Raw genomic sequence first — 27433 nt, 5'->3', positions numbered from 1 at the left:
AAAAACAAAAAGGTGGAAATAAATTGTGACAAAAAAGAAATAAAAATAACCTGTTGGTGAAAATATAGTAGGTGCCAATGACTTGTATAGATACCAAAGCAACTTTAAGATCAAACACAAAGTGAACCTATACAGCTATAATTACAATAAATCCATCAGTGACTCTGATTTATGGTTTTGTTGTTCTGCACTCAACCAAAATGGAAATTACACAAACTTACATGACTGTCTAGAGTATTTTTTATTTAAATTTTTAACACTTTAATAAATATATGTAAGTAGCATCCTCAACCAGAAGATCCTCCTATCATACTATGCTGACTTGTCTGTTCCTGGTGGTCCTAAACAGAAAGCTCATTGTGCATGCGCCCTCTGCTGGCACACACTGATACTGCAAATCTGCAACATTGGATATTGCTTCATTAGTTTTCATTTCTACTGAACTAGATGTTTTCATCGTCAAATGTGAGACTACTTTTGCATCCAACTTACTAAAAAAATATATGTGCTAGTGTGAAAACCAAAAGGCTACCTGAAGGATTTTTTACATATGAAAATAAATATGAAATGCTATCCAACTGTTGTGTCAAAAAAACTTCTGAATAAACTATTGTGAAGCAAAAGAGCATATGGAAACAGAAAACTCTCAGACAAATGACAGGGTCTTCCAATAATTCATGGAAGCAAGTTCAAATCAATATAAGTCTTTTTCCACATTTAAATACAACATAAAAAGTAAAGCCTCATCAATATTGGTCAAGTTGTGTAAAATGGTAATAAAAAAACTGAGCAGATTTGCAATCAAGCATTGGAGAGTAGAAGGTGGAGCAATTGACAGGATGTGCTGGATGGGATAAATGGTCAGTGCTCCCTCTAGAGGATGACAGGTGCAAATGCAGTGCCAGTGGTCAGCTGGGGCCCTGGGGTCCTGCTGGACTGAGGACTTCCTTTCTCAGGAGACAGTGGGAGCTGAGCTGGGAACTTCAGGCAGACATTTCAGTTAAAAAACCTGAATCTTTTTCACAAAAAGTCTAGGATATGTCAATTTTTAATTTTTTGCTTACAAACTTGTATAACTCTTACTTATCATTTCTTTCCCCTCTAAGCAATGCTCCTGCCAGACTTGCTAATGGCAGAAGAACTTCTTATGAGCATGTTTAAAAGTGAAATAAATGTCGTTAAAGTGATGCAAATGTGATGCCATAAATAAAAACAATCCACAAATACAGTATTAAAACTTTTACTCAGACATGATACAACAAACAGAAACAAGATTCAGAATTAATGACTGAAAATAATTATTCATATTTTTTCTTCTTTCAATCCCCAAAGCACACAATAGTCAATCAACTCCACATATACAATGGAGTAGATACAAACAGGACAAAGGACAGACACAAGAGAAAAGAGACATATTAAACAAAAGAGTGACAGATTTCATTCTGATTTTACAGTTCTTGCATTTAATACTTTATTATAAAGAAGTGAACAGCAAGTTGGAAAAGCAGGAGACAGGAAACATCAGAAAGAAACGGAGGGTGGAGGATTTTAAGGTAGAGAGTAAACAATTAGGAAGATCCTAGATCTACTGGAAAATAAATGTTTCTGTGTCTCCTTTCGGTCAACCACTAACACCTGCTCCATGTTCTCTAAGCCTCTGCACTTCTTTGTTTCCAGTCCTGACTTTAAAGCCATCACTCCCCAACTACTTCAGGAGAGCAGAAGTTAAGTCAACCGCTCACAAGTTCTCCAAGCGTAACTGGATAATACCAAGGTGTGCCCCCTTTTTGTCAAAAATAGCCAAGACTATTTTTATCTTATGTCACAGCAAAAAAAAAAAAAAAAAAAAAGGTCAACATCCAGGCTCAGAAAAATTCCAACCAAAACCAGCTGAAGAGCAGGTCCAGAACTAGAAGAGCCCAGTCAATCTATTCTTATTTTAAATCATATGTATGTTCTCAGGGTTATGAAACCCTGTAAAAAGCACCAAAACACAGCTCTAGCACCTGGGGAGGAGGATCCACACTCTGGACTACTGCGCCCAGTGACCAGACCACCCCTCGCCATGCAAGATACCATTCCACTCTGGTTGGGGATCCTGTTCAGAATGGCACAGGCTGAGGCTAAGCACATCAGAGTGCCACACAATTGTCACAACATACATCAGAGGCAACCACAACCGAGTGGGCCTGCCTTTAAGATGGCTGCATACAGCTTGGCAGTGATTTCTAAACAAAAACAGTGAGGGAGGTGGTTTCGGACTGCATAGCACACAATAATCCTCACCGATTACATCAGGCTGGGCCTTGGCTCCAGGGGACGTGGAAGAACGCCCTCTTGTCTAATCTACACACCATGATCAAGTCTTCAGTCATAAATTGTGATTCATTAAAAAAAGAGCATAATCAATTGTCTGTATCTTCAAAATGCAAGAAATTCCAAAATGTAACAAAGAAGCTGACAACAATACTGTTACACAGTCAGAAGGTCACAGCATGTGTCTGCCTTGAGTGCACACCGCTGCATTAACAAATCTGGGCAGTGCAGTTGGATCCAACGGTTTTCCTTAGCAACCGCTGATCGCTGCAGCTCTCCCGTCAAGTAAAGTTAGCAAAGAAGGGACATGCGGCACTGAATCCCCTCTCTGCATCTTGCCAACACTCACTCGAAGTAAAAGTTTCACATCCTCAAACAATCCAAGATTCAAAAGGTTTGCTTTAATTTTCCAATTCCAAAATAAAGCCCAATCATTTTGAGCCCACACGAGTCACTGAATAAGTCAAGCAGTCAAGAGAGAGCCGAAAGAATGAAGGAGGCCAGGTTGTGCTGATAGAGCATCAAGTCAACCTCTTCACTGCCCTCTCCTTCCTAATACCCTCCAGTTATTTTACACAGCCAATTTAACCATTAACGCCTGGCAAGTCACAGCCAAAGTTACAGTTTCTGCCACTTATAAAGGCATGGCTGCTGACAGATTCCATAAACTTACCACGCTTAACAACTGCTTAAACAATGAAAACCCCAGCCACCAGCTTATGTTAAATGAGTATGCCTGCTCAGCAAAGCTACAAGAGGCTCAACTACAAAACCTGCAGTAACTAAATAGCTTTTTCCACTGAAACGTAATTGTGTATTTCTAAGCTCAAAAAGTAAAACGTAAAGAACTAAGAGAACTTACGACCATCACGGTAATAGTGGATGGGAACGTTAATCGACTTCACTGCCAATTAAAATCACATAACAGACAACACGCAATCTAGAAATGGCAGAATGCACATATTCCAGAAAAAAACTAATATGATTTAAAAGATGCATATTTAAAACTGTAAGTGATAAACAGATGAGCATCTCATCAGTCAGCTTTGTGTGAGCAGTCTTTAGATGTAGTAGTCACTAAGCTCTTAGCGACTCCAGTAACTCCCATCGCCATGTATAAGAAGGAAACAAGCAGGCCCAAAGATTTAACAAAGAAAACTGGAAAAAACCTACAAAGAAAGCTTCTGAGATACCAATCAAGCACATCCTAAAGTCACCTCTGAGATACAACAGAGGATAAAGCTCATTTTGGGCAGCAGTCACATACTTTTTTTCATCAGTTTAACTGTTTCAGGACAGCTAAACAATAATGTAGATCATAGAAGTAAAAAGCTTATAGGCCATAAAATTGTTCTCATTCAAGTCTTAAACTCATGTTGCTCATCTAATCCACTCATTAGAACACAGACTCAATTTCAGCCAATAAAAGTTCACTGGTGCTGTTTTTTTTTTTTTTTTTAACAAAACAAAAATAGTCAGTTATGTTGCATAAGGGGCTGACTTTTCTGTCTAAGTATCATGGGATCACAAGTTGACAATCGATAAGCAAAATAAGAATAAACTTTTACATCAACTTTCTCTCATAATAAAAAAGATGAACGCCTGTTTTACAGGTCAGTTGTCAGCCTCTGCATCCACGTCACATGAGAGAGGCCAAAAGGTTCTCACTGAGAAGAATTTGAACTATAAGCTTGGCAGGTTTCTTACCGCTCATTCTCAACACGCCTGACTCAAAAATCCTTTGATTTCTTTCATGAATCATACTAAAATAGAAAACATCGCTGTTTCTGGAAGTACAAAGTCTAATCAGCCACAGTCAAAACACAACTTTACAGTCATTTTCTGTGGTTGGGAGTCCACGACAAAGGGATTTGGGGTCATCATAAAGATAGACACTTTTAAAATATAGAATTAATGTCTAATCTGACTACAAACTTGCATATAATGTGCATTGATGTAAATGTGCAAGTCTTAAACTAAAAGACATCAATGACGTAGCACCTGGTAGAGGACTGCCCCAGAACACGATACTGCAAAGTGGGAGATCATTCTCATCACTAATAAATGGGGTTGCTAATAAACTACTTTTTTTCTTTTTAATATTTACTACAACAGTTCGGTCTGTACTCCAGTATTGCTCAACTTTGACCACATATTTTATTCATAGTTTTCGATTTTAATGATTTGGTAGTTGCATTTGACTTTTCACTGCAATACTCGGGTTTATTTTTCTCAGTAAACTTCGGTCACAGTAAATGTCAAGTGCCACTTTCGGCAAAGTCAAGCCAATCAAGACGAGAGGAAACGATGGCAGAAATTGGTGCAAAAACAGCAATGAGGTGTGGTTTTGCCCTGGGCTCAACAACAGTTTCATGGTGATTTTACTGCATGGAAAACAAGTTCAATGCTGAGCAAAAAAGTGTTACTTTATGCCACATGATCACTTTCTTTAGTTTGGCAGGCCCTTGCTGGCATGACTCTCCCTTGTGGGTTTTTGGTATTATTTAAATCTCCTACAATGATGTCAAGCACTGACCTGACACACAATCACTGAACTATAAATAGTGACAGGTAGTATGTGTAGGATTTCCAAAATACTGTAAAACATTAATTGATTTCGTTATTGCATTACAACAAGACGCAACAGAGGACAAAAGCAGATGCAACATTGGTTTACCACTCAATACCCAAAACCACACAGATGACTGCACGAACAAATACTCACCACCAGGTGAACTTAATGCCTCAGTTTTCCCAAAATACATGAGTCTAATTTCACAATCTAGTTTTTTGTCAGTTCCAAATAATTATTGATAGGACATATCAAATTCCTCAAACAAATCACTTTGATGAACATTTAAAATGTTGCTTAAGCTCAAAAAAAGTTAAAAACACAGCATGTCCTGCATACTATAAGAAATGGACTATAAGTTAAAAGACATTTTTTTAAGATATATAATTTCTTATTTTACAGTGCGCTTCTTTAAATTCTCTTCAGCTAATAAAATATATTTGATTTATTTTACCTTAAAATTAAATACATTTTCAATGATTGCTTGTTAGGAAAGTCAACAGACTTATGGCCACATAATCCAAATAAAAGCTGTCTGGTTATGTGTTGCAAAAAAATCATGCCATCACAACAGATGCAAAAGCTGGGGTTGATGCTAAAACAAGGCACCTGAAGTGTTGGAAACCTCAACATTCAACCTGGTGGTTAGTATTCATTTGAACAGTCAAAATAAAACATACACCTACAATGAAATAGGAAAACCTACACTTAGTACCTTTCAAATGATTTTAGAAGACTAAATAAAGATGGTCAATAAAAAATAAAAAAAAAGGAGGAGGGCGTTTACACAGTTACAACTCACAAAAGTGCATTTATGACCAAAGGAAAGGAAATATTTTAGGAAAAAAATAAAATAAAATCAGAAAAAAATAAACTTTTCTTTAATTTAGCTCCATGTCTTGAGAGCCTCAAGCTGGAAAAAAAATACCAAACACCTGCCAAAGTAAAGAAAAAGGGTCAAATCTAAACTTAAGGAAAAAAAATTCAAGTCAATCTTCTTATCTTACAAAGCCCACTGTGCGCATCAGGGTGGGAGGGACTAAGTTTTTCTGGCTAACAAAGTGCTCCCAGGCCCTTTCCTGGATTTCAATGCCTTAGAAAAAGCTCTCATTTCATGAGTACAGTACTTTAAAAATAGAAACTTAAAGAAGTTTCGGCATAAAAAAAAGAAAAAAAAAATCTAAATTTCCAGATTTGATTAGTTCACTGGGTGTTTGCATGTCCTTTTGCACAACAATTCTTGAAGTGAATTTCTTTGATGGTGGTCAGCTGATTTATATGTGCTGTACCTGGTTTTAAGCTAAACCCATACACAGAAACCTAACTAGCTAGTGATGAATATAATATAGATCTGCAGGTAGCTGTTACTGAAAGAAACTCAAGTAAAAATAAAATAAAATCCCAGTTATGCAGATGCATAAATCCACTGTGAGCTGAAGATGGGATAAATGAAACCTAACCAAAAATTAAGACATTTACTGTCCAATCTGAGATAAAAAAGCAACCATATTCCTTGAATCATAGTCACTGTGGTGGGTGTGAGAAAGGGAAAAGACGGTGAAGATGCATGCGTGTATGTTCGTAATAATATATTAATTCCAAGCCATTTTATCTGGATATTACATTGTACGTCACAATATGTATGGAATTTCAAGGATCCTTGTGTGAATAATGTGTATGTATGAGAAGACAAAACACAAAGTCGATAAAAATAGTGTGCGTCTTCATGTGTGTGTGCTGGTGGATTAACCCAGCAGGTGCTGCAGTTAAGCAAGGCCCAACAAAACGAGCCAAAGACCAAACACAGGAAGCCATGGTGAAAATCTTGCTGTGCATCGCATCCTGACCGGACAGATCGGGGCTCCTCTTAAGTTAGCTGGTGAGGGGCTTCGAGCATCTCCATCAGGAAGGTGTCAATGGGCGTGTCACCAATCAGTTTAAAAAAGAACAAATGCTCCAGACACTTGAGCCCAATGGAGCGCAGGGCTGGGAGACGCAGCAGGAGCTTTGCAAACCTGAAGAGGCACAGATGAGTTAAAAGAAAAGAGGTAAGGGTGCTTAGCAATGACATAGTTTGATTCAAATATTTTAGGTTTTTATCTTGAAAAGCTATTTCAAGTAGTGCTGCCACAAACGACTATTTTAATAGTCGACTAATCGAGTCATGCGCAAACTGAATGTAAAGAAGACATCTTAACCATCATTAGCTTTAAACTAACTAAAAGATAGATATATAGCATTACCTGTGATAACACTAGTGTGAATGCTGTAAGCTGAATTTGACCTCTGAAGATGCTAGTGCTAATAACTGACGATGCTGAAATTGATGGCTAAAAACGCTGAAGCTGAAAGCCAGCTGAAATATTAGCTAAACTCCAAAATAGCCTAAAAAAACAAAACATCCTAAATTAGCCAAATAGCTAGAAATCAGCTGAAATGTTAGCTAAAATCTAAATTAACCTAAAAAACTCGAAAAATCCTAAATTAGCTAAAATAGCTAGCATGTAGCTGAAATATTAGCTAAACTCCAGAATAACAAAAACAATCTTAATAAATGCAAAATTGTCCAAAAAGCAAGCATATTATAACTTTCAACTTTACTACACTCTGACTCCATATAATATAAAGTAACGACTAATTGTGGCAGCCCTAGTTTCAAGAAGAATCCTTTTTTTTTTTAAATAAAATTAATCAGTCGCAGTGGCCAATAAGCAGTTTACCTGCCCTGCTGATCCGGGTATTTGTGTTTGCAGTAAGCCTCAAGAGACGCGTACACCCTTTCTCTCAGAAGCTCCACTTCACTCGAGTTGGACAAACCCTTGGCATCTTCAAAAGAAGAAAACAGATATTATCTGAAGTATCTGTACATAAATATGGAAACATTTACCCTGTTAAGCCTTTTTGTAGTTTTTGGGGATTTGTGTTCGGTTTTTGTACCCTAATGTTAATACACCGTGCTTTTTCTTTTCCATGCTCCTTATGAGTGTACCTGGATTGAAGAGGATGATTGCACGAAGGCAGCCCAGCTCTGTCTTGTCCATTTGCATGTCTCTCATTTTGCTTACGAGCTCTGTCAAAACCCTGGAGAGTAAAAAAGATGAGGTATGCAGAAGACGGTCCCATTCCCAGGCAGGAGGAAAATGCCAGATTACAAACACAAAAGAAGATGGTGAAAAAAACACAAGAAAGTTGGGGAAAAAGAAAAACAAAAGACAAGAAGAAGGAAGGTTAAGAAAATCGTTAACTACAAATCATTACTTAAAAAAAATACTTATATATATATTTTTTATGTTGTAACTTGCTCCATAAGTATTTCTGTTAGAAAAAACTTTGCTCCATTCGGTCCTCCTATATATTTATAAATAAACGTTTTTATAAATGCATAGAAATCATTTAAATGGCTGCTAAATGCTGTGATCAACCATGGCAAGCAGAAGGTAAAAGCATTTCAGAGCTCAGAGGTAAATGAGACCTCTGAGATCATGTGTACATTTGTGATTGCTCTTTACCTTCTTTAGCACTTGAACACAGCTGGGAGAAGGAAGACAGTTTTGTAGACAGAAAATACATTTATTTTAGTTTTAATTTACATGCTATCGAGTTTCACAATAAACTAATGTCAAAGAAACCTCCTGAATAAATCTACATTTTTTTTATATTTGGCTGATGAGATAATAAAATGCATAATTCAGTATACTGGGTGCTACAATTGTAACTAACAATCAGCTAGCATGCATACTTTACTCACAATTTTTAAGATCACATCTTTCACTGGCCCTTATTAAGATAAAGGCTTAAAACTACATAGCTTATTGTAAAAAAAGTTACTACTAGCAAACCAATAACAAATAGTTAATTAAAAATTATAAATTTATTACTTCGCAGCACAATTAGTCATAGCAACAACACATAAAAACAAAAGCTTTGAGATGAAAACACGAATTAATTCATCTCCAGATCTAAATTAATCACCAAGCATTAGGAATGTTTAGTTAAGATGTTTCAGAAATATTCCAGTGTTTCCTTATATCTGCTATGAACAAGTTTGTTGACAGTTCTGACTTAAGTAAACAGTGCACACATGTGAAATGGGTCTTCATTTGTTAATGAACAACCATGCAAAAATCTTCCCCCAAAAAGCACAAAAAGCAAAAACAACAGCTTGCAAACTTTAGTGCGAGTTAATTTCATTCATCATTATAGGTAAGTCATACAGTTATCATGCTTTTTGAGAAGTTTCAGAACAAACCAGGTGTCTCGAGCCATTAGTGTCTCAATGCCAGAATGTGAGTTGTGAAAACAAAAAGAAATACAGTCCAGAAGCAGATGAGGATCTGTGAAATCAGACATGAACAGCAAAGGACATTCAGTTGTTGTTTTTTTTTAAATATTTATTCAACCAAGAGTAACTAAAAAGACAGGACGAGCAGAAATAAGAAAGGATGAGGTGATGACATGCAGCAAACAATCACAGTCTGGTGCTCCAACCTGCTAAGATTATAAAAAGAACAACCTCTTACACCTCCTATACAAAGCTAAAATGCTTTTTCCAATAATGCAGACAAAAGCGGGCGTCACATCTTGTGCATAGAAAAACAACATTTTGAATCTTAAATAAAACCTTCAAAAGAATGAAGCGTAAAACTTAGAAGTATTTCAGGAATAAGATGTGTACTTTTGATAAAAACTACAATCATAGAGCTGATAAATCCAAGTTATTTTGCCCCTTATGGTTTAGATAGCTCAGTGTTCTTAATCACTATAGACAACCTAAGATTTTAGAGATATTTTATAACATTATTTTAAGTTTCAAACATAAAAAATAATAAAAAGTAAAGGCAGAACATCTGGAGTTCACTACATGACAATAATAAAAAAGCTTCTTATTTTTATTTTGCTCAATCACTTAACTCGGAGAGGAGGGGTTTAAGGAAAGTGTTTGTGTAGAGGCGTAATTACCTTTCAAATATGGCCCCAACCTCAGCATTGTGCGCCCTGTGTGTTCAATCACAGCGTGTTATTACAATATCATTAAACAGTTACATTTAAGTTGCAATATTCTGTCTATCCTGGGAGTTCTTTAACCTTACATAAATTTCTATTTCTGCATGGCTTCCAAGCATATTTTTGTCATGTCTACTTTAAGAAGCCTTGGAAAATATTAACAAGTTTCCTTTAGAGTTTTATTATTCATCATGTTGTCTCTGCCAAAAACTGTTCCTGGTGTAATATTGCTTGATGTTTTCATTTCTCAAATGTATTCAATCATTTTTCAACATTATGCCAAATATATAACAATAGCAGAGAGAAATAATTTTATGAGCATCTATCAGGATCAAATCCTAGGGGCATACAAAATTATACTAAATGAACAAAAAAGTCATAAATGTTTGTTTCATCCTAAAGAAGCAACTTAATGAATTTATTCCAACTAGTAGCAATAATGGTACGGAAAAAAAGGCTGTGCAAAGAAAAAAAAAGCTGAGACAGAGGTCTGCTGCTAGAGAAGAGCAGTGCAGTGAAGAAAATAGAAAAATCTTTGAGCCATGAACGAAGTTAGTTTGATTATATACTGTAGAACTAAAGAAAAAAAAATACTGTTTTTGACAATGGAAATACTGTTACAATTCAACAAAAAGGACAATAATGAATGTTTGCTAATATTATCCTGTAAAGGCCACAGATATGTGCAGGATGTGTTGTGATAGAATATGTGAATGTAACAAAAATTCCCCCAAAATAATAAAAAAAAAAATTAAAAAGCTGCCACATAAAACAACAGCCCTCATCTCTTGGCTTTACTTTGTTGTCCAAAAACCTGGACATGTTCTGGTATAGTTTTTGTTGTTTTTCTTTTTTACCTGTACAACCTCCATACACTACTTAGTTTAAAGTAATATAAACAATCATGAACCTAGATTTGCATAACCGGCAAATAAATAAAAAAACATCACTTCAAATATCAATAAAAAGTGTTAAAATAAAGTGCTGTATTGTGATACAGGTTAACTTTTGCACCTGGACACAGAATTTCCACAAGGTGTCAATTAATGGATGGAAGAATATTTTTTTCTCTTAGCAAAAAATTCACAATAATAGAAAAATATATAATCTACAAAACTTGAATCAAGACCAGAAATGGCAAACACTAAATAATGTAATTCTAAATCAGATGATGAGTCATAGAAATAACTACTGATTAGTTAATAATAACAATAATCATACAATTTGAAATACAAATAGACCTATCTTAGCTTCAGCTATTACTTGTACTGACAGACTTTCTTGGCTCCTGGTAAGCAGATAACTGTTAATGTTGAACTATAAAGAAATATGAAAGTTAATAACTAAAACCTCAGTTTTCCTTGAAAGTTATGATGTAGTTCTTCTGTGAGACACTTTACTGAAAAACAATAAGCAACCCACTGGAGTTTCTACACTTAATTAGTTTATTCAGCTTGTAGAGCTAATTAATGCTGCAGCCACTGAACTTGTTGACATCCAATCCTTTATGGGAAACAGTTACATACTGTTATGTTATAACACTTTTTACTGTAGCTGTATGAAACAATGCAAATTTATAAAATAAAAAAGGAAAACTCAAAATATATTACTGGATTTTAATCCCATGCAAAAAAAAAAATACTAAAGGTAGAAAAAGATGTGGATGAAAATACATTTTGAAGTCTCCTGGAATTAACTATAGAGATTTTCTATATAGTGGATGACCAGTGCTGTGCTTTTACAATAGATGGATGTTTTAAAAATATTAAAATAAGAATACATATTGAATTAGCTATTTTTAAAAATTACACAATACTACAAATCTTGCAATTAAAAATGAATATTAATAAGATTATAAGTTTAATTATTCTTAGCTAAAATATTTTTATCTTTACACTAAAATACAAAAACATTTAAAAGCCCATTTTCTCTTCTAAGTTAGAAGACTCATGGAGGAACCTTCTGCTAGTGCCAAAATTCCACACTAAAACACATAATTTATGTTTCATGTCACTGAAATCTAAAGAAGTATTCCTGATGATAATGATTTTAGACAAGTTTTTACTTTGACAATGTTTAAGCCACTTTTAGCTCAGTGTAACTGAATGACCGTCATCTGCACTCTTTTGTTCTCGACTTTAATTATTTTGGGGATTTATGGTTTTAATTGTAGTTTGTTTCTAGTGTTTGCACCGTTTTCTTTTTCTTTAAAGTACTTCAGATTTACTTGAATATTCAAATAAGTATGCATTTCCTTTCACACATTCACTTAGTTCTGTTTCTGAGGCCTCTTTAAACCACCTTACTCTACATATGGGATGTGCGACTTAGTTCTGTAAGAAATTGCTGTACATCTAAATTTTACCAACAATCGTTGACCAGATTTCTTAGCGATTTTCCGTCCACGATGCATGTGTACAACTCCCTCAAAACACATTTGAAACAGTAAAGATCCTCAAAATTGTTTACATTCAAGTTCAATAAAAATCTAACAGCTCTTTTACAATTTCACTGAAATGGTTTTAGAGGTGCAGGAGAGACTGACATAATACTTTGCAAAAGTTTTCATGCACCACAGAATCAAGCCATGAAGTACATTTTGTAGTTTTTATTCACTTACAATAAACTAACAAATATCTCTCTTCAGAAGAAACCCTAACTGCTGACCACTGCATTACTGGAAAGTGTTTGGATTATTGCTATGCAAAGGACACACAACAACTTGCATGTTATTGGTGTATTGGGTAGATGTGCAGAGAAAACATAAAACATACACAAGCAGCCTGATTGTTTGTCGTTACAGCAATGGAAGTGTTTTTTTCTGATGTATCACATAAGTTTCACCAGTTGTTCTCGTGTAAACATGCACACATGGACAAAAATTATCCTGCTGTATGGTTGGTGTGTGAATTTGCATCAGAAGAATGGAGACTGAATGAAGGCAAATCTCAGTTGTGCCTTCACTGAGCAAAAGCTGTGCAAAAGCAGCTTAAAGGACATTAGTAATGAACACTCACCAGCCATTATGATCGCGTCAAATGCAACATAGGGTGCAATGCCTCCTACTGTGTGTACATACATGCATGTACATCAATAAGCATGAATTAACAGCCCCCCCTGGCATGCACCAACATTTTACAAGCAGCACTACAGAAGCCAAATATCTCAGCTCAGTCAAGCCAAAGTAGAACACAGCAGTAGCAGCCAACCAAAGATGAGAAAAATAAATGATAAATTCTTAGCCCAATAACTAACCCAACTCAACATGAACAAATTGGGATTAAATTATTCTATTAAAACTCAAAGACAGTTGAGACAGTCACGATAACTGTTGGAAGTCTTAATAATGTATTAAAGCAGATCAATTGTGCTTTTAATATCAAAATGTATCACAAAAAAACTAAAATAAAAACAACACCAAACTAAAAAGTGCTAAAATTTGTGCTATATTATGTGTGTGTAGCTGTACATTTGTGGACTACCTGTCAAAAATGGCTCCAACACCAGCACTATGGGCACTGTTCCTATGGACATGCAAGCCAGTGGCCAACAGAATCCCGTCCTTTACAGAGATGGAGCGATGGGAGAAGGATGCAATCAGGAGTTCATTCCACCCTGTTGATAAAGTAATGTAAAAGTCATTTATTATATAGTTAGAGTGTGATTTTTTTCCCCAAGTGATTCTAATAAATCGCCTAAAGCAGCAATTCCTAACCCCATTGGTACCAGTTAACCCACCTTGGCCATAGTCATGTGTTTTACCTCCATCTGCTACTTTTCCTAAAGGGGCTGCTCCAGTTGGTAACACATAATATATTACTGCTAAAGTGAATCCCCTGTGCTAGCAATAAAAAACTAAACACTAACAGAGTAAAAGAGAAAGTGAGGAGAAATAAGAAAAGACTAGAACTTTAAATAAAGTTACAATACCAGGAGTCTACTTGATAAATGGCCGTGCTCTCACAGTTTGCGTGCGTGCACCAAGCTCACTCTGCATGATATGTTGTGCTGGGCTCTCTCATGTTAAAAAGGCACTACTAACAGTAAGAGTTGCAAACAGAGGATTTTTATTATTGTTATTATTTTTTAGGAAATACCATTTTTGTACCCACTGTACATATTGTGTTGTTCAATTTATCTGCCACACTTAAAAAGATCGGCCTGTGAATTTATTATTTAATATTAAACCAGTCAGTGGTGCAAAAAAAAAAGTTGGGCATTTATTTGTTTATTTTCTGTATTTAAAGCTTATTTTTTGTTCTGTTCTTACCAGCAACACACTTCTTGTTGCACCAAAATTGTGTACTAAGTTAAGAAATAAACAAATGAACTAAAGTGTAAATTGATAATCAAATCTGAACTTTTTCAATGCACAGAATTGTGTGCATGTAGTACTACAGAAATGAACATGAATGAGCTTCAACCCTTTTTTGACCATTTATTTCTACTTTTTTGATACAAGTGTAAACAAAAAATCTAAAGGCACATTCTGGACAGAACAAATGAAAATATTATTTCCTTGAAACACATATTTTTGTTTTAACTTTTTTTTTAACTTAAGTGTCTGCTTGAATGGGAGTAACAGGCTGAAATGTGAGTGAAATATACTAATTGTGATTAAGATTGCTTATACATAAACTAAGCAGCAGATTAACATTCATTTACTAAATCAGAGAAAGTCGGGGAGACTCACCTGCACGCAGTAAGATCACTTGATCATCCAGAGGCAGCTCAGAGAAGTGGGGAATTCTCTTGGCCCACTCCACCAGGGTGAAGAGCTGCTTGTCTGCAGCTTGGCAAATGTTGGTGACAGGATCGTTGGGCTAGAAGAAGTCATCATGGTGCAGAAATATTAGTAAAAAAAAAGGAAACTTTGTTTTGATTTAGTTGATTAAATTAAATCTTTACATACTGAGTCTTCAGAAAGTTGTTTTAATACACAGACTGTACAAAGTGGAAAATACATATTGTTAAATAAGGAACTCACAGAGCTGCCGCCTGAACTTCCATCTGAATGGAGCTCTGTCTTTTGCTCTACAGCCATTTCCGCTTCCAAAATCTTCTCTACTGGCATTTCCTCGTTCACTGCACTGGTGGACTCGACCTCGCCCTCACGCTCCTTATTTCTTTGCCTTTCTTCTTGGACAGCTGCAGAAGAGAAAATTAGAGAGGGAAGGGAGGATTACAGGAAAGGTAATAAAGGACACAAAAGAGATGGATAGAAGAAGAGTAGAATAGAGATGAACAAATGTGCCACAAGAGGAGGAAGAACAGGTAAGGAATGAACCACAAAAAAGTGTTGGATAATAAAGTAGATAGTAGGCAGGTACAGACAGGAGACAAAAAGATGGATGTGGAAAAAATAACAGAAAAAAAGGATAGACAGGAACAAGAAACATTACGGAAAAACAATAAGTGAACAATAACAAAGAAATTTGAGACAAAGGTCAGAAAAAGGTAGTTTTAAAATATAAGTAGAGGCAGCAAGAAAAAAATTAATGAGGACAAATGTCAGGTTTACTGTTACACTCAGCCCAGGTAAAAAAAACATGTGTTATAATACATTAATTCATCCATCTTTTGCATTAGAAAAAAATATTTTTACGCATTTAATGTATTGTAACTATACTATATAGTATATATTTTATGTTCTAAGACTTTATTTTAACACTAACTTCTTATAATGCAGTTTTACCTTATTTCTAAAACTTAACACAATAAAATATTTTCCTGCCACAAAAACATTCCATTCTTTGAACTGGCTTCAAATGTAACGAAGCTATACTGTGCTGCATTTGCAGGATGTGAAAATACTTTCCCTGACTTCTCTTATGGATGATTAGCTTGCTGCTACAGTCTGCCAAACATAAGTCTAAGTTTTTTGGCATAACACTCTACTGCGTTTGCAGAAGCAATTTCCAACTCTTGTAGAAGATTCTGAACCAGCAAACCAAGGTTACAACTCCTAACATAAGCTGCATAAGTGTAAGGAAGGCATGGTGAACAGACAACTAGTTATAAAAGATACACAACAAAATAGAGCAGTTATTTAGTTCAGGGTTTATGTGAGGTCTTTAGCTTGTTTATAACATCATAGAACATTGTGTGTTTTCAATAACATGACAGGAAATTTGAGGATCTTTTAACTTCTTAACAAACAGGACCCGCTTGTCTGACTTTACTGGACAGTCCTAAAACTGGAGTTAACTGTATTTTTATATCTACAGTAAGAGTTTTAATAATAAAACTGTAGATTTTTCATAATTATTTTCATTAAAACCATGTGGAAGTATTCATAGCTTACTCTAATGAAGTTTGAAAAAAATGGACAAACATTTCAAGTGCTTATTTTTAGTGAAAGAAAATATTTTTCCTATTTATGGCTCATACAGACAGATTCACACATCCCTGTCTCCCTCTTCTTACATCTGTCGTTCATCTTGGCCACTACAGGAGGGAAGGGAGAGAGAGAACGAAAGGAAACAAAAAAAGGAAGAGAAGGGGCAAGGAATTAGTGGTTACAAAACTTACCCACTACTGTCTTGCTCTCTACCATTTCAGTTCTCTTTCTTTTAATTTGTACACTTAGTTAGCCAAAGAGTTTCAAATCAGACTCAAATACCAATATTGCTAAATCAACAATCTCTTAAACTTAATATTTTAGCATATAGATCAAGAATGAATTTATAACTTTGCTTTAACATGTCTAGACTTTTATTAAACTGATGCTTTTGGCAGTAAATGAATGTACACGAAGCTGTATTATCTTAGAGACCTCAGGGTTTGCTTCAACTGCCAGTCTGAGAATCTTAATAATTAAGAATCCGCCTTAACTAAGTGAGAGATCAACTTGTACTTTAAAAAGGAACTAAACCCTTACAATTTGTTAATCCTTTTGAGAAAATATTGTCTATTTCCTTTCCCTCTCATATTTGATTGTTAGTTCAAAATTGTAGATTTTCTCAAAAGGAAAACTTGTTTAGAAGAATACCACAAAATCTTAATGGGATATGAAAACTATTTAGGCGTCTGTATTATTTTCTATTTTGTGCTTGTTCTTCTTGTAGCATCACAAAAATACTACAGTAAAACTACAGAAAAAGGAAAACAGTCTACAAGATCAATGCTGTCAAGTGTGTATAAATTAACAGTGGCTAGTTAGTTTAAAGGACACTTTAAACTAGAGCATCATTTAAAGGAATAAATAGATTAAAAATGTAACGTGACTGGAAACTGTTATAACATGGGGATTTAAAATAGAAAGCAGCTGTCTTGGATCTTTTAGAATGTGTTTTTATTAAAAAAAAAAAAACTTTATGCAGTTACTTTATTAAACCAATTTAAAGATAGATCAGAGTCTTTAACTGATGCAAGATTAACAGCAACTGAACTTGTTATTAGAATAACAACTCCTAAGATCAGCTGCATGGGTGGAAAATGGTTTTAGTCATGGTTGCCAGAGTTGTTATGCTTGTAAATGACATGCCAGCTCTGAATAGATTTTCATCAATTTCTACTTTTTTAATTACTTTGAGCACAATGTATGAACACAAGTAAGCTTGCATGACAAAAACATCACACATTCCAACAAGACCATAAGTCTAAATAGTAAACATGCAGAATTAAACTTGAGGCAGCAGTGCTTCTAAATCAGTCATATTTTACTCTGAAGCTGATAGGAAATTGTTCAATCATTTTAAAAATTGTCCCCAAAATTTTTTAAAGAAAAATAGATGTGAACTACTACTCTTTTAGGGGATTTTTCGTCAACAAAACATACCCAATGTGTTAAAAAATGTCAAATAGAGATAAAATCACATCAATTACAGGTTAAATAAAACTTGAAACTACGTAAGAAATGACAACAATGTATTTTACAAAAATGTCGTGGGTGCAATAAAGACCTTGGCTATTATATTGTTGCTGGTGATAAAAAAGGGGAAAAAAACACGACATAACATCAATTAAGTCTTAATTAACAAAAAAAGTTTTTTTGCATCTATTTCTTTGCAGAATAAAGTCAAATTAGTATGTGGTTTAAATGCCTTGTAAACTTTTTAAAACTAGCTAAAATTGTCATTTTGAATAAAATTATAAAGCAAGACAACTTTTTTTAAACAAATAGGTAATTTATTTTAGTAAAAAATACAATTTGTTTATACTAAAAGGAAAAATTGAATTATAGACTAATTTTATTAGCATCGACACACAAAAGAACTTGTTTTTGAGCCATCTCACCTTCTCTCTTCATGCCCATGGCTAAGCACTTCTGATAGCGGCAGTATTGGCAGCGGTTCCTCTGTCTCTTATCCACAATGCAGTCTTTGTTGTCCCGGCATGTGTAGGTCAGATCTTTTCGTACTGTTCGTTTGAAGAAGCCTTTGCATCCCTCACAACTGTAAACACCATAGTGTTTACCTGAAAAAAAAGACAAGAGGAAAGAAAACAACCCAAAGGTATTAAAAAAAAAAAAAGGCAGATATTCTAAAGAAAACAGTTGTGACGGAGATGTCTACACACCAGAGGATCTATCTCCACAGATGGAACAAAGCCGTTTCTGGGAGAGCATTGGCCCTGGGCTGTGAGATGACAGCTGCTTTAGGCCCAGTGGAGGTTTCACATCATCTGAGCTGCTTACTGCATGAAGTCCTGACATGGACACAGTGGAGTTGATCTTAAAGTGAAAAAAAAAAGTTGAAACTGTATTAGATTTGCTAATAAAGAAAAAGATACATAGATTATCTTTACAATATTTCTCTAAATTTTATGTGTGCGTTATATTAAAGAATCATACAAAATAAATGAACAGAGGTAAATCCTCAAAATTTCATGTGATTTAAAATGATTTGGTCCAAATCTTTACAATAAGGCAAAATTGCCATTATTGCATTTTACAGAATATTAAATATGGTCACCATATTTAATATCATCATCATCAACATCTTTTACACTAAGCACAAATGTAGTAGAGATAGTAAGAAAATTTTATTTTTTTTACGTTCGACAAAAAAACTTGCTTTGGGGCGTTTATTATTCATTTTTCTTAGACCATTTTTTAAAGGAAATGCAGCTTATGTGGTAGCATCTGTTGTTGATTTTTATTATTCCATTTAATCTCATTTGCATAATTGCCTTTAGCTGTTGCTTCTTTTTTCTGTGAAGATTATGCAAATGTTTTAACAATCTTTACAACTGCAAAAATAAAAAAGCATGTATCTTTTTAGTATCTTTCTTTACCTGGGGACTGCTAATTGGGCCATAACCAACTGAAGGGGTGCCAGGAAGGCAGGGCGAGCCCAGTGATGAGCTAATAACTGAAAAGGGGGAGCCGATGCTGCTGACGGGGCTGTTGACACCACTGCTGGTGATGGGTGGAAGGGAGGTCATGGAAGCTGCTGCTGATGAACCAAGTGGAGGTGATCGCTGTCCAGAGGGAGGGGAAGACACAGACGAACTGTCTGGGCTGCGAGAATCTGACAAAACATAACCAAGAAGACAATATCCAAATTGCATTAGTCAACTGTTGTGAATAAAAATACCTGAGCATACCTTCGTTTTTGTAAACTAGAGTAACAGCATGTCCACAGGTGTAACAACACAATTTGACGACCAGATAAAATAGGTCTGCTTCCAGAATGATAACTGTAATGTTGACGTTTAGCATAATTGTCATCTTGATGCTTATTGTTGGAACGAAAAAGTGCTAAACAGTAAACTGCCAAAAGTCTATTTAAAAATATCAAAAGCAATATTCTTTTTATTTTTTTGAAAGCTTCGTTGTCTCTGGGATGAAGCTAACATTTGCACTTTGGGTGGTCATCTTTTTCAGATTAGTTTTAACAAACCTAAGCATCTGCAGTAGTTAAACAGAAAAGGAAATTACAATGAGGAATAAAAAAAAAAATAAATGCATAGATAAATAACAGGCGGTGAGTACTAAAGGATCTAACTCCGCTATAAAATCAATCAAGGAATATGTGCGTAAAAAAAAAAAAAAAAACACTATACAATACTATAAGGCACTATGGAATGAAAACTGGAGTTGGTTTGGTTTGTTACTCCACTGGCTATGAAAAAAGCTAGGGTTTGAAAACCAGAAATGTAAAGTGAAGTATACAATCATATTAAAGCCCATTCACACATACAAAGAAAAAGTTATACCAAGTTAAATTTAAAGGCAAGAAAAATAAATGTGTTCTTTTATCCCACTAATCCTGGTGCTAACTTTAAAGCTCATTCTCCATTTACTTGATAACAGATGGTAGCAAAAATATAACATTACATAACAACATGGTTGTCACAGTTAAAAGGCTGAATGACCAGAATACATTTTATCAACAAAATCAGAATTTCTCATTGAAAAAAAATTATCAATCATCTGCATACATTGGACAGTTGTAAAATATGTGTTTTACATAGATTAAGCCTTAGGTTTATTCAGCATATTTCACTTTTTAAAACAGATATTAGCTATAGTAATATAAAATAAAAAAAAAATGTATACATTATTTTATTAAATTATAGCTACAGTGCTCCCTAGACAACCATGTTTATCACAAAAATGGGGGGTAAAATGCAGGGCCGATTTTTCCTTACCTCTACTGTCTCCCATGATGGTGGTTGGGACACAGGGGTTGTCTGAAAGCGTTGAGCTGACGTTCTTTCTTCCTTTCCGGCCCGCTATCAAACTCGAGACCGCGGACTGAGGCCCGGGCCGGAGTTGGTTGGGGAAACCAAAGGCGGCTCTGAAATTCCACCACAAATATATTTAAATAAATAATTTACAGAAAGTAACTATATGGTTACAACAATACCAAAATTAAAGATTAAACATATTTATCGTCCGACTGCAAGAACTGATTTCTTTAATCTTAAATTTGCGTGCATTTGACGCATTTCGGGGGTTTTGTGTAACGTTATAGTTGAACTTTGCAGAAGACAGTTGATCTGCTAATGCCGAATCAGTATTGGCCCCGAGGGGGAAATGTGTATTTTTACTCAAAAAAGAAGAAAAAAACAGAGTATGAAAGAATTATCAAAGGAAAATTATTTAAAATGCCTCAGATGAACATGTGAAAGACCTGACAGATGGCAACAAACCATCGCTCCTCTGACAGCCAGCTAATGCTAGCAACCCCACAAAACTAGCCACGCTAATGTTACAAGCAAAGGTAAAAGCAATTTGAGGTTAAAGAAAACTAATGACCAGTTTGCAAACTAAATTTTATTTACACGTTTTAAGTCAGCATATATAACTTGAAGCATTTTATTGTCATATTCAAAGAAAGTGGCTAAGTTTACTTATGTTGACTAAACGAGCTAAGCGCTGTGGCTAATAGCATTTAGCCACCTTTTGCAGTTAGCAAACTGGAAAACTCGAAAGGGTCGGAGCCCTAGATAGCCCAAAACTGAGCAACAAGCACAATCTATATCACAAGCATCCGAGTATTTACCAATAAATACAGACTACATTATGCATGCTAAAGAGTTTTGGCAAAGAAAATCGAATACTGACGTTTTAGCGACGCACCTCCTTCGCACGAAAAGATGTAGTGACTAGGCCCGTGTGTGTGTCAGTGTGTATGCCTCCCCCCGCTTTGCCTCGTAGTCAGCCCTCCCTCCCCATGCGACGATGAAAACATGATGATGGTGGAGAGGATTTGACTAAATGCGTTCTTACTGTAAAATTCTGCCCCCCAAATCACTGCAGCCTGGCCCTCATAGCCAGGTGATGGGTTGTGTGGCCATGTTGTGCCTCACATGTCTCCGGGTGAGGGAGACACAGGTCAGGAGGTCAAGGCTGGTTCAGTTTACTATGCATGAATTGCTAAGATAGGTCAACCACGGGCATTTCCTCAGGGTTCAAACTTTGTCAAGGGCGTGTACTTGGGATTTCATATTTTACATGGTAAGGCACCATTTTGCAATGTTAAAGCTTCAGCTTATCAATATTTACTGGAACTACAAACATAATTGGATACGCAAAAAGTGTCCTTTGTCTGTACTAAAGAGGCAGTATGCTTGAAGTTTACTTTTTTATTTCATCCTGTAAACTTAAAATGTTCAAATTTAGTATTAAAAAGTATTCTGTTAGTACGCTTCCTACGCTACAAGTTTAGTATACTTACTTTTTGGGAAAGTGCATACAAAAAACTAACTCGCCGCCGGCTAAGCTTCAGTATTACATTTTGCGTTAAAGTCTGTCATCCCCAAGAAAGAAAAAAAAAGCCAAATGTGCCTAAGTCTTACCAAAATGTCTATGTAGGCCTAATAACTTCTATTATATGCTATATATTTTATTATTTGCATACTTCTGAAATACTGCATAATAAAATAAAGTTGACTGTTAAAGCATTATTGAAGAGAGGTTGAATGCGAATTTGTGATTGTTTTTTAATGTCATAAAATTAATAGGAGGATCAACACTAGTATTTAAAATATTGTGATTTTCCAGCAGTTAAGTATTGTATGGCATGATTGCATCTGTCTGCTAAATGTAGGTAAATTGTAAATTCCATGTTGAGTCTCTTCAACGTTGATGTGGTGGAGTAAATTATTATTTCTTAAGTAATCTTTGAATAAAATAAGGCTGCAAATGCATTACATACAAATGGATTACTGTTGTGTAACCCATTTCAGAGTTAAATTTACCTAAGACTGCTCTGTGATGTAGTGGTTAGCACTCTCGCCCTCACACAGAGTAGGCCCTGGTTTGAATCCTGGTTAGAGTTTGCATGCTTTCCTCATGTATGTGTGGGTTTCTCTCCAGGTCCTTCAGCTTCATAGGTTATTGAAGGTTCTAAATTGTCCCTTGGAGTGTGTGTGTAGTTGTGTGGCCTTGCGACAGAGTGGCAACCTGTCCAGGGTGTGCCCTGGCTTCAGTAAGATCGGCCCCAGCAGCCCCTTAACCTCATGATCCCTAAAGGGACTAAGTGGTTTTGGAAAATGAATGAATGGAACTTACCTAAATATTTTTTACCCAGTGTTTTGTTTCTCAAATTTTATACTGACATTGTAATGTTATTACAGTATCGCCTGTAACAACAGTGAACCATCACTGGGACTAAGTAATTATAATATTATTGTTATCAGTCAGATTATTTTACCTGTCTTCAAATATTTAGTTTTCAGTAATGCCAGATTCAGCATTGCATATTTGCAGCCTTCTTAACAACTCAGCTTTTTTTTAAGTCAGTTATTTCCTGTGTTTTATCACCCTCAAGGGGAATAAATTGGCATAACAAAATTAATCAAACTAGCCTTATTTTATTTTTAAGTAAGTTTGTGATTGTATCAACTAATATTCAATAAAAGTAATTTATTTCATAAAATTTAAAGATGTGTTGGTGAAATAACTTAGTATTTTGTCCATTTTTTCCTCTCAGTGTTACATCAAACTGATGGATTAAAAAAAAAAAAATCAAAGACCATCTTACTTTCCAAAACAAAACCAAACAGGATTTATTTAAAGTTTTTCATAATCAGTTTGGTAGCCAAAAAGCTGTTAAAATGTAATCTTGTTAGTGCTAGTGTTTGCTACTTTTCAGAATTTCTAAAAATGAATAAAATAGCCAGAAAGCTTATAGTGAAGGTACCACGTTTTTTGCTAATCATCACCCACTATATTATTTCAATGTCACATAAAGACACCAGCAGTATGCTCACATTATTTAAAGTTAATAACATTTACATAAAAAACAAATTTAAGATCCCAGCTGATATTTCTAGGTGCTGCAGGTGCTTCCCACTTAAAAGTCAGTTTTGTTTCTGCTTGGGAATCTTTTTAGTAAAATGGCTAATGCACAAGATCTGAAATTAATCAAATCATATGTCTCAAATTTGATAAAATTGATGTAATATGGAATACAAAAAGTCATAAAAAGATTTAACCATGTTTTAGAGGAAGACTCTGCCTTTTGACAACTTCAGAAAGTAATGTGTTTTCTGTAAATTTTGACCTCAGAATGCACATAGATTCATTTACCTCCTAAACAATGAACACAAGAAGACACCAAAGTACATGTAAAATAAATGGCTTTATTGCTTGTTTAAATACATTTTTAAAACACAGCAAGAATTGCTTTAATACACCAGGCAATGAAAGAGTCATACAATAAGGCATAAGACTAAATTGACAAAATATATGGTTTTGCCTTCACATTTCGCATAACACACCCTTTTTTTTCTTTCTGACTGAGTCATTGATTTAATTTTTTTTCTGAAGTTGCCTAATGTCAAACTAAAGCACAAATATACAGAATCACAACACCAACAAAACCTGTGTGCTCAGAGTACATAGTTGACAAAGTTTTTCCAAACATTTAAATACATAACTAGTGCCTTTAAGTCCTTTAGTTTTAAGTTGGATGATTTATGTATTATTCGATACATTTGGTCACTTTAAAATTAAATCTCAGAGTTTAATCTTTTGCCTGATTGTCTTGCTTTGAAACTTGTGCTAGTGAATGATCAATAAAAATGGCGCGGCTGTCCAAATTTTTGAACACATGCTGGATGTGCACGTGTGTGAGTGTGTGAGAGAGTGTGTGAGCACTGCATGGAGGATTAGCCTTAGTGTGTGTCCACTAGTGATTAGCCTGGTCAGTGGGCCTGTTGTGCATTCACTCAGGACATTAGCATATTAATGCCGCCTCCCTCTTGATCTCCCTGCCGTCCTCTCACTCTCCCGCTCTGTGCCTCTCTCGTTCTTTCTCTTTCTCTATACATATTTTCCTCACTGAGTTATTGCTTCCTGCAGCTTCAATCTATAAATTTGACCAATTTAAGCCAATCTTGCTGCGAAGCACAGAACAATCTGACCACAAAACTTCAAGTTGTCTGGTCCATCTTTCTTCTCTTCAGCTTTACTGTTTGTCTACCTTCTTTTTCAATGAGTTCTCAACCTCTCCTTTCTCTACAAATCTTTAACTTGCTTTCATTTAACCTTTTTATTCTCCAAGTCTACCCAAAAGAGCAGGAACAGGAAAGAACAGATATGAGTACATCAACAGAGTGATGCAAGCACACACAGACTCCCACCCTTCATTCATAGTACTTTTCATTCTCTGATCCTCGTTTTTTTTCATTTGCCATTCTCACGGCTTTCAATGGAAATTTAGTAAAAACCCTCACTGTAGAGTAGTAGACTTAACACAATAAACTGCTCAGACATTTCTGCACTGAAAAACAGATTAACCTATCCAAATGTTCAATACCTATAGAATCTCCTTACACCCCTTTACCCTGGGAAACATGCAGAAACAGTAGAAGTCATAGAAAGTATTTTTCCCTCCAAGAGCCAGCAAAAATCTGTTATGTCGTATGTTTGAAAGAATTACTTTTGACTCATAAAGACGGTTTGAAAATCTTTAAAAAAACAAAATGTTTACTCACTGTTACTCCATAAAGTACTTATTTAGAAAAAAAATGACCTAACTTTTAGAAATGTCAAGGGAAATTCTTTGAGGCTTCACATTAGCATAAACACACTTTGTCCCTCATTCAACATCACTCTTCCTCCCTCTGTTTGCCTTTCTGTGCATGTCTCTGGTCCACTCACAGAGCCACCGAGTTTGATCCCATCCATGGTGGTCTGTCCCTCGCTGGTTTTCAGAGGTCAGGGGCGTGATGTCCATCCACAACTCCTGGTTTCACATTAGTAGACACAAGAATTGCGTTTGGACAATCAGCTCCGGACCTCTAACCCTTCATCTTATGACCGTTAGGTGCATCACCTGCTTGTATGGCAGGTGGCAGAAAGGTATCAAGCTTTGAGTCTCCAAAGTCAGAGCAGATTCCATCTGGGGCCGACGTGAACCGAAGAAGGAACTCAAACTAGTGAAAAAAATACGGGAGCAAGAAAACTCTTAGTCATAGCTGTTTTTTGTTCGGGTGACAAAGTGAAAGAAGAAGGGGTCACCACCCGGGGGCAGGCCCGTCCTAAAGGAGCCAGCACTGTGACCATGCACAAAAGAAGAAGTGGGTCCTCCAACAGTCACACGGATCAAAGAGGACAAAAGGCTGAGATGATAACTCAGCACAGCAGTGGAGCGCATTATCATCACACACATGAGCAACAGTGGTAGTAAATTTCACTGAGTTAGAGACAGGAGGGTGGAGTTAAAGGGGGAGCTTAAAAATGAAAAAGTAAAGCTCTGACTTGCTTTAATCTAATTTGCTGAACGCAACATTTTTCTCTTTATTTGATTCGCTCCTTGAGGCATTCTCGCTTTCTGTGGGACCATGTTTTTATCCAAACGATGTAGCCTTTGCTGAGGCCTGGTCTATTCAATGGAACCCCATGTGCTGTGAGCCCACCATTGAGGTGCAGAGTAGCACGGTCACAAAAGACGCCAGAGTCTTCAGCTAACTAGAAAATCCACTACTTTGTTTGAAAGAGTGAGACTTGAAAACCGGTTAGAGGTTTTCTCTTGCAGTAAAGAGATGGATTCTGCAAAGAAATAGTCAGCACACCAAACACTTTTGACTTTATATGCTAGAGAAAATTACACTTTAATATAGATAAAAGTTTTTAGTTAAAATTTTGTCAAACTATAATTGCTTTTCAGTGGGATAGATTCCATTCTGTGGTATCTGTGATCCACTTTTCAGACAAAAACTCCAAACAAATATCATTTGTACCCATGCCAGGTTGTGATCTTGCAGGATTTAGAAGAGTTGAAAAGCATAAACTTCTCTTCTTTGCACTTGTCTATAGCTAGTTATTCCACACACGACTGCTGGACTTATCCCATTTGCAAAAGTCAGAAAAGATCTTATCGCTAAAAAGAAAATTAAAAAAGACATCAAGGTAGCAGTGCAACAGTATGAAGTACTGAAACCCTTTGGAGCCTAAAATCTGGATCGTTAATTACTGCAAAAGCACATGATAAAGTCTCTCCAAAGCCCATAGCATTCATCCTTACATGTGCGACAGGCATCCCCGCCTCTCATCCATCCTCCTTCCGTTCTGGGTCGAATTTTAGCTGCATTGCTGTCGACGTCTGACCGCACTTGTCCTACTTCTCCATCTTTCACCCTCGGTGCCTTTGCTTCCTCTGATCCTGCATCCTTGTCCCTCTCCTTCTTCAACCCTTTCTGTCGTGTTCACCCTCCGCCTTTACACTTCCTTCGCCCTCTCAATTTCCCCGCCCTTCCTCTCTCTCTCTCATTCCTTGTCTCTTGCACTCTCCCTATCCTCATTTCATGCAGTGCTGGGGTTACCTAAGAGACTGGGCCTCAATGGAGAAAATCTCCTTTGGTACAATGAACTGGGCATTGGGGAGGGGAGAAATAAGGGGGGGCAGGGGTAGAAAGAAGGGGTGTTGGACAGAGAGGGAGGTGGGGTAAAAGTGGAGGGAAAGATGGTGGGATGCAGATGCAAGCAGGGATGGAAGGGGGGTGCACAAAAATTGAATAAGTGGCTCCATTTGTTTGATTTCGCTTCAGTGGTCAGTCTTTTGATGCCCCCTCCTCAACTAACCTCCACACCCCACCTGCTGATTAGCAAATAAAGTTATTAAACTTCAAGAAAAAATTTAT

General features: G+C 35.9%; 1 protein-coding gene across 8 annotated transcripts; it reads right to left on the bottom strand.

Annotated features, from left to right (window-relative positions):
- Window positions 1-1224: 1224 nt before the first annotated feature.
- On the bottom strand, window positions 1225-26984 carry rxrba (retinoid x receptor, beta a). Of its 8 annotated transcripts, none has more exons than XM_024297177.2 (13): window positions 26818-26984; window positions 20489-20637; window positions 19130-19365; window positions 18413-18566; window positions 18131-18310; window positions 16319-16339; window positions 14880-15040; window positions 14586-14715; window positions 13375-13507; window positions 9848-9883; window positions 7878-7969; window positions 7609-7714; window positions 1225-6903 (listed from the first exon to the last, which is right to left on the bottom strand). In XM_024297177.2, exons 1-13 carry the CDS (start codon window positions 26847-26849, stop codon window positions 6756-6758), a joined length of 1578 nt encoding a protein of 525 aa, XP_024152945.1. In that variant the 5' UTR covers window positions 26850-26984; the 3' UTR covers window positions 1225-6755. The 8 variants fall into 8 exon arrangements, with proteins under 8 accessions (XP_024152945.1, XP_024152983.1, XP_024152975.1 ...); XM_024297215.2 differs by lacking the exon at window positions 26818-26984 and adding an exon at window positions 21573-21757; XM_024297207.2 differs by lacking the exon at window positions 26818-26984 and adding an exon at window positions 21408-21556.
- Window positions 26985-27433: the final 449 nt, after the last annotated feature.

Source organism: Oryzias melastigma, linkage group LG11 (assembly GCF_002922805.2).
Source record: "Oryzias melastigma strain HK-1 linkage group LG11, ASM292280v2, whole genome shotgun sequence".
Taxonomy (NCBI): Eukaryota; Metazoa; Chordata; class Actinopteri; order Beloniformes; family Adrianichthyidae; genus Oryzias; species Oryzias melastigma.
This window is presented reverse-complemented; position numbering and strand designations above follow the sequence as displayed.

Coding starts and splice junctions, on each gene's coding strand:
- rxrba (XM_024297177.2), bottom strand. CDS start 26,849: ATGGATGAGAGGCGGGGATGCCTGTCGCACAT. Junction 14,716..14,879: donor GAAGTTCAGGCGGCAGCTCT/GTGAGTTCCTTA, acceptor GACTTCTTCTAG/CCCAACGATCCTGTCACCAA. Junction 13,508..14,585: donor AGTGATCTTACTGCGTGCAG/GTGAGTCTCCCC, acceptor CTTTATCAACAG/GGTGGAATGAACTCCTGATT.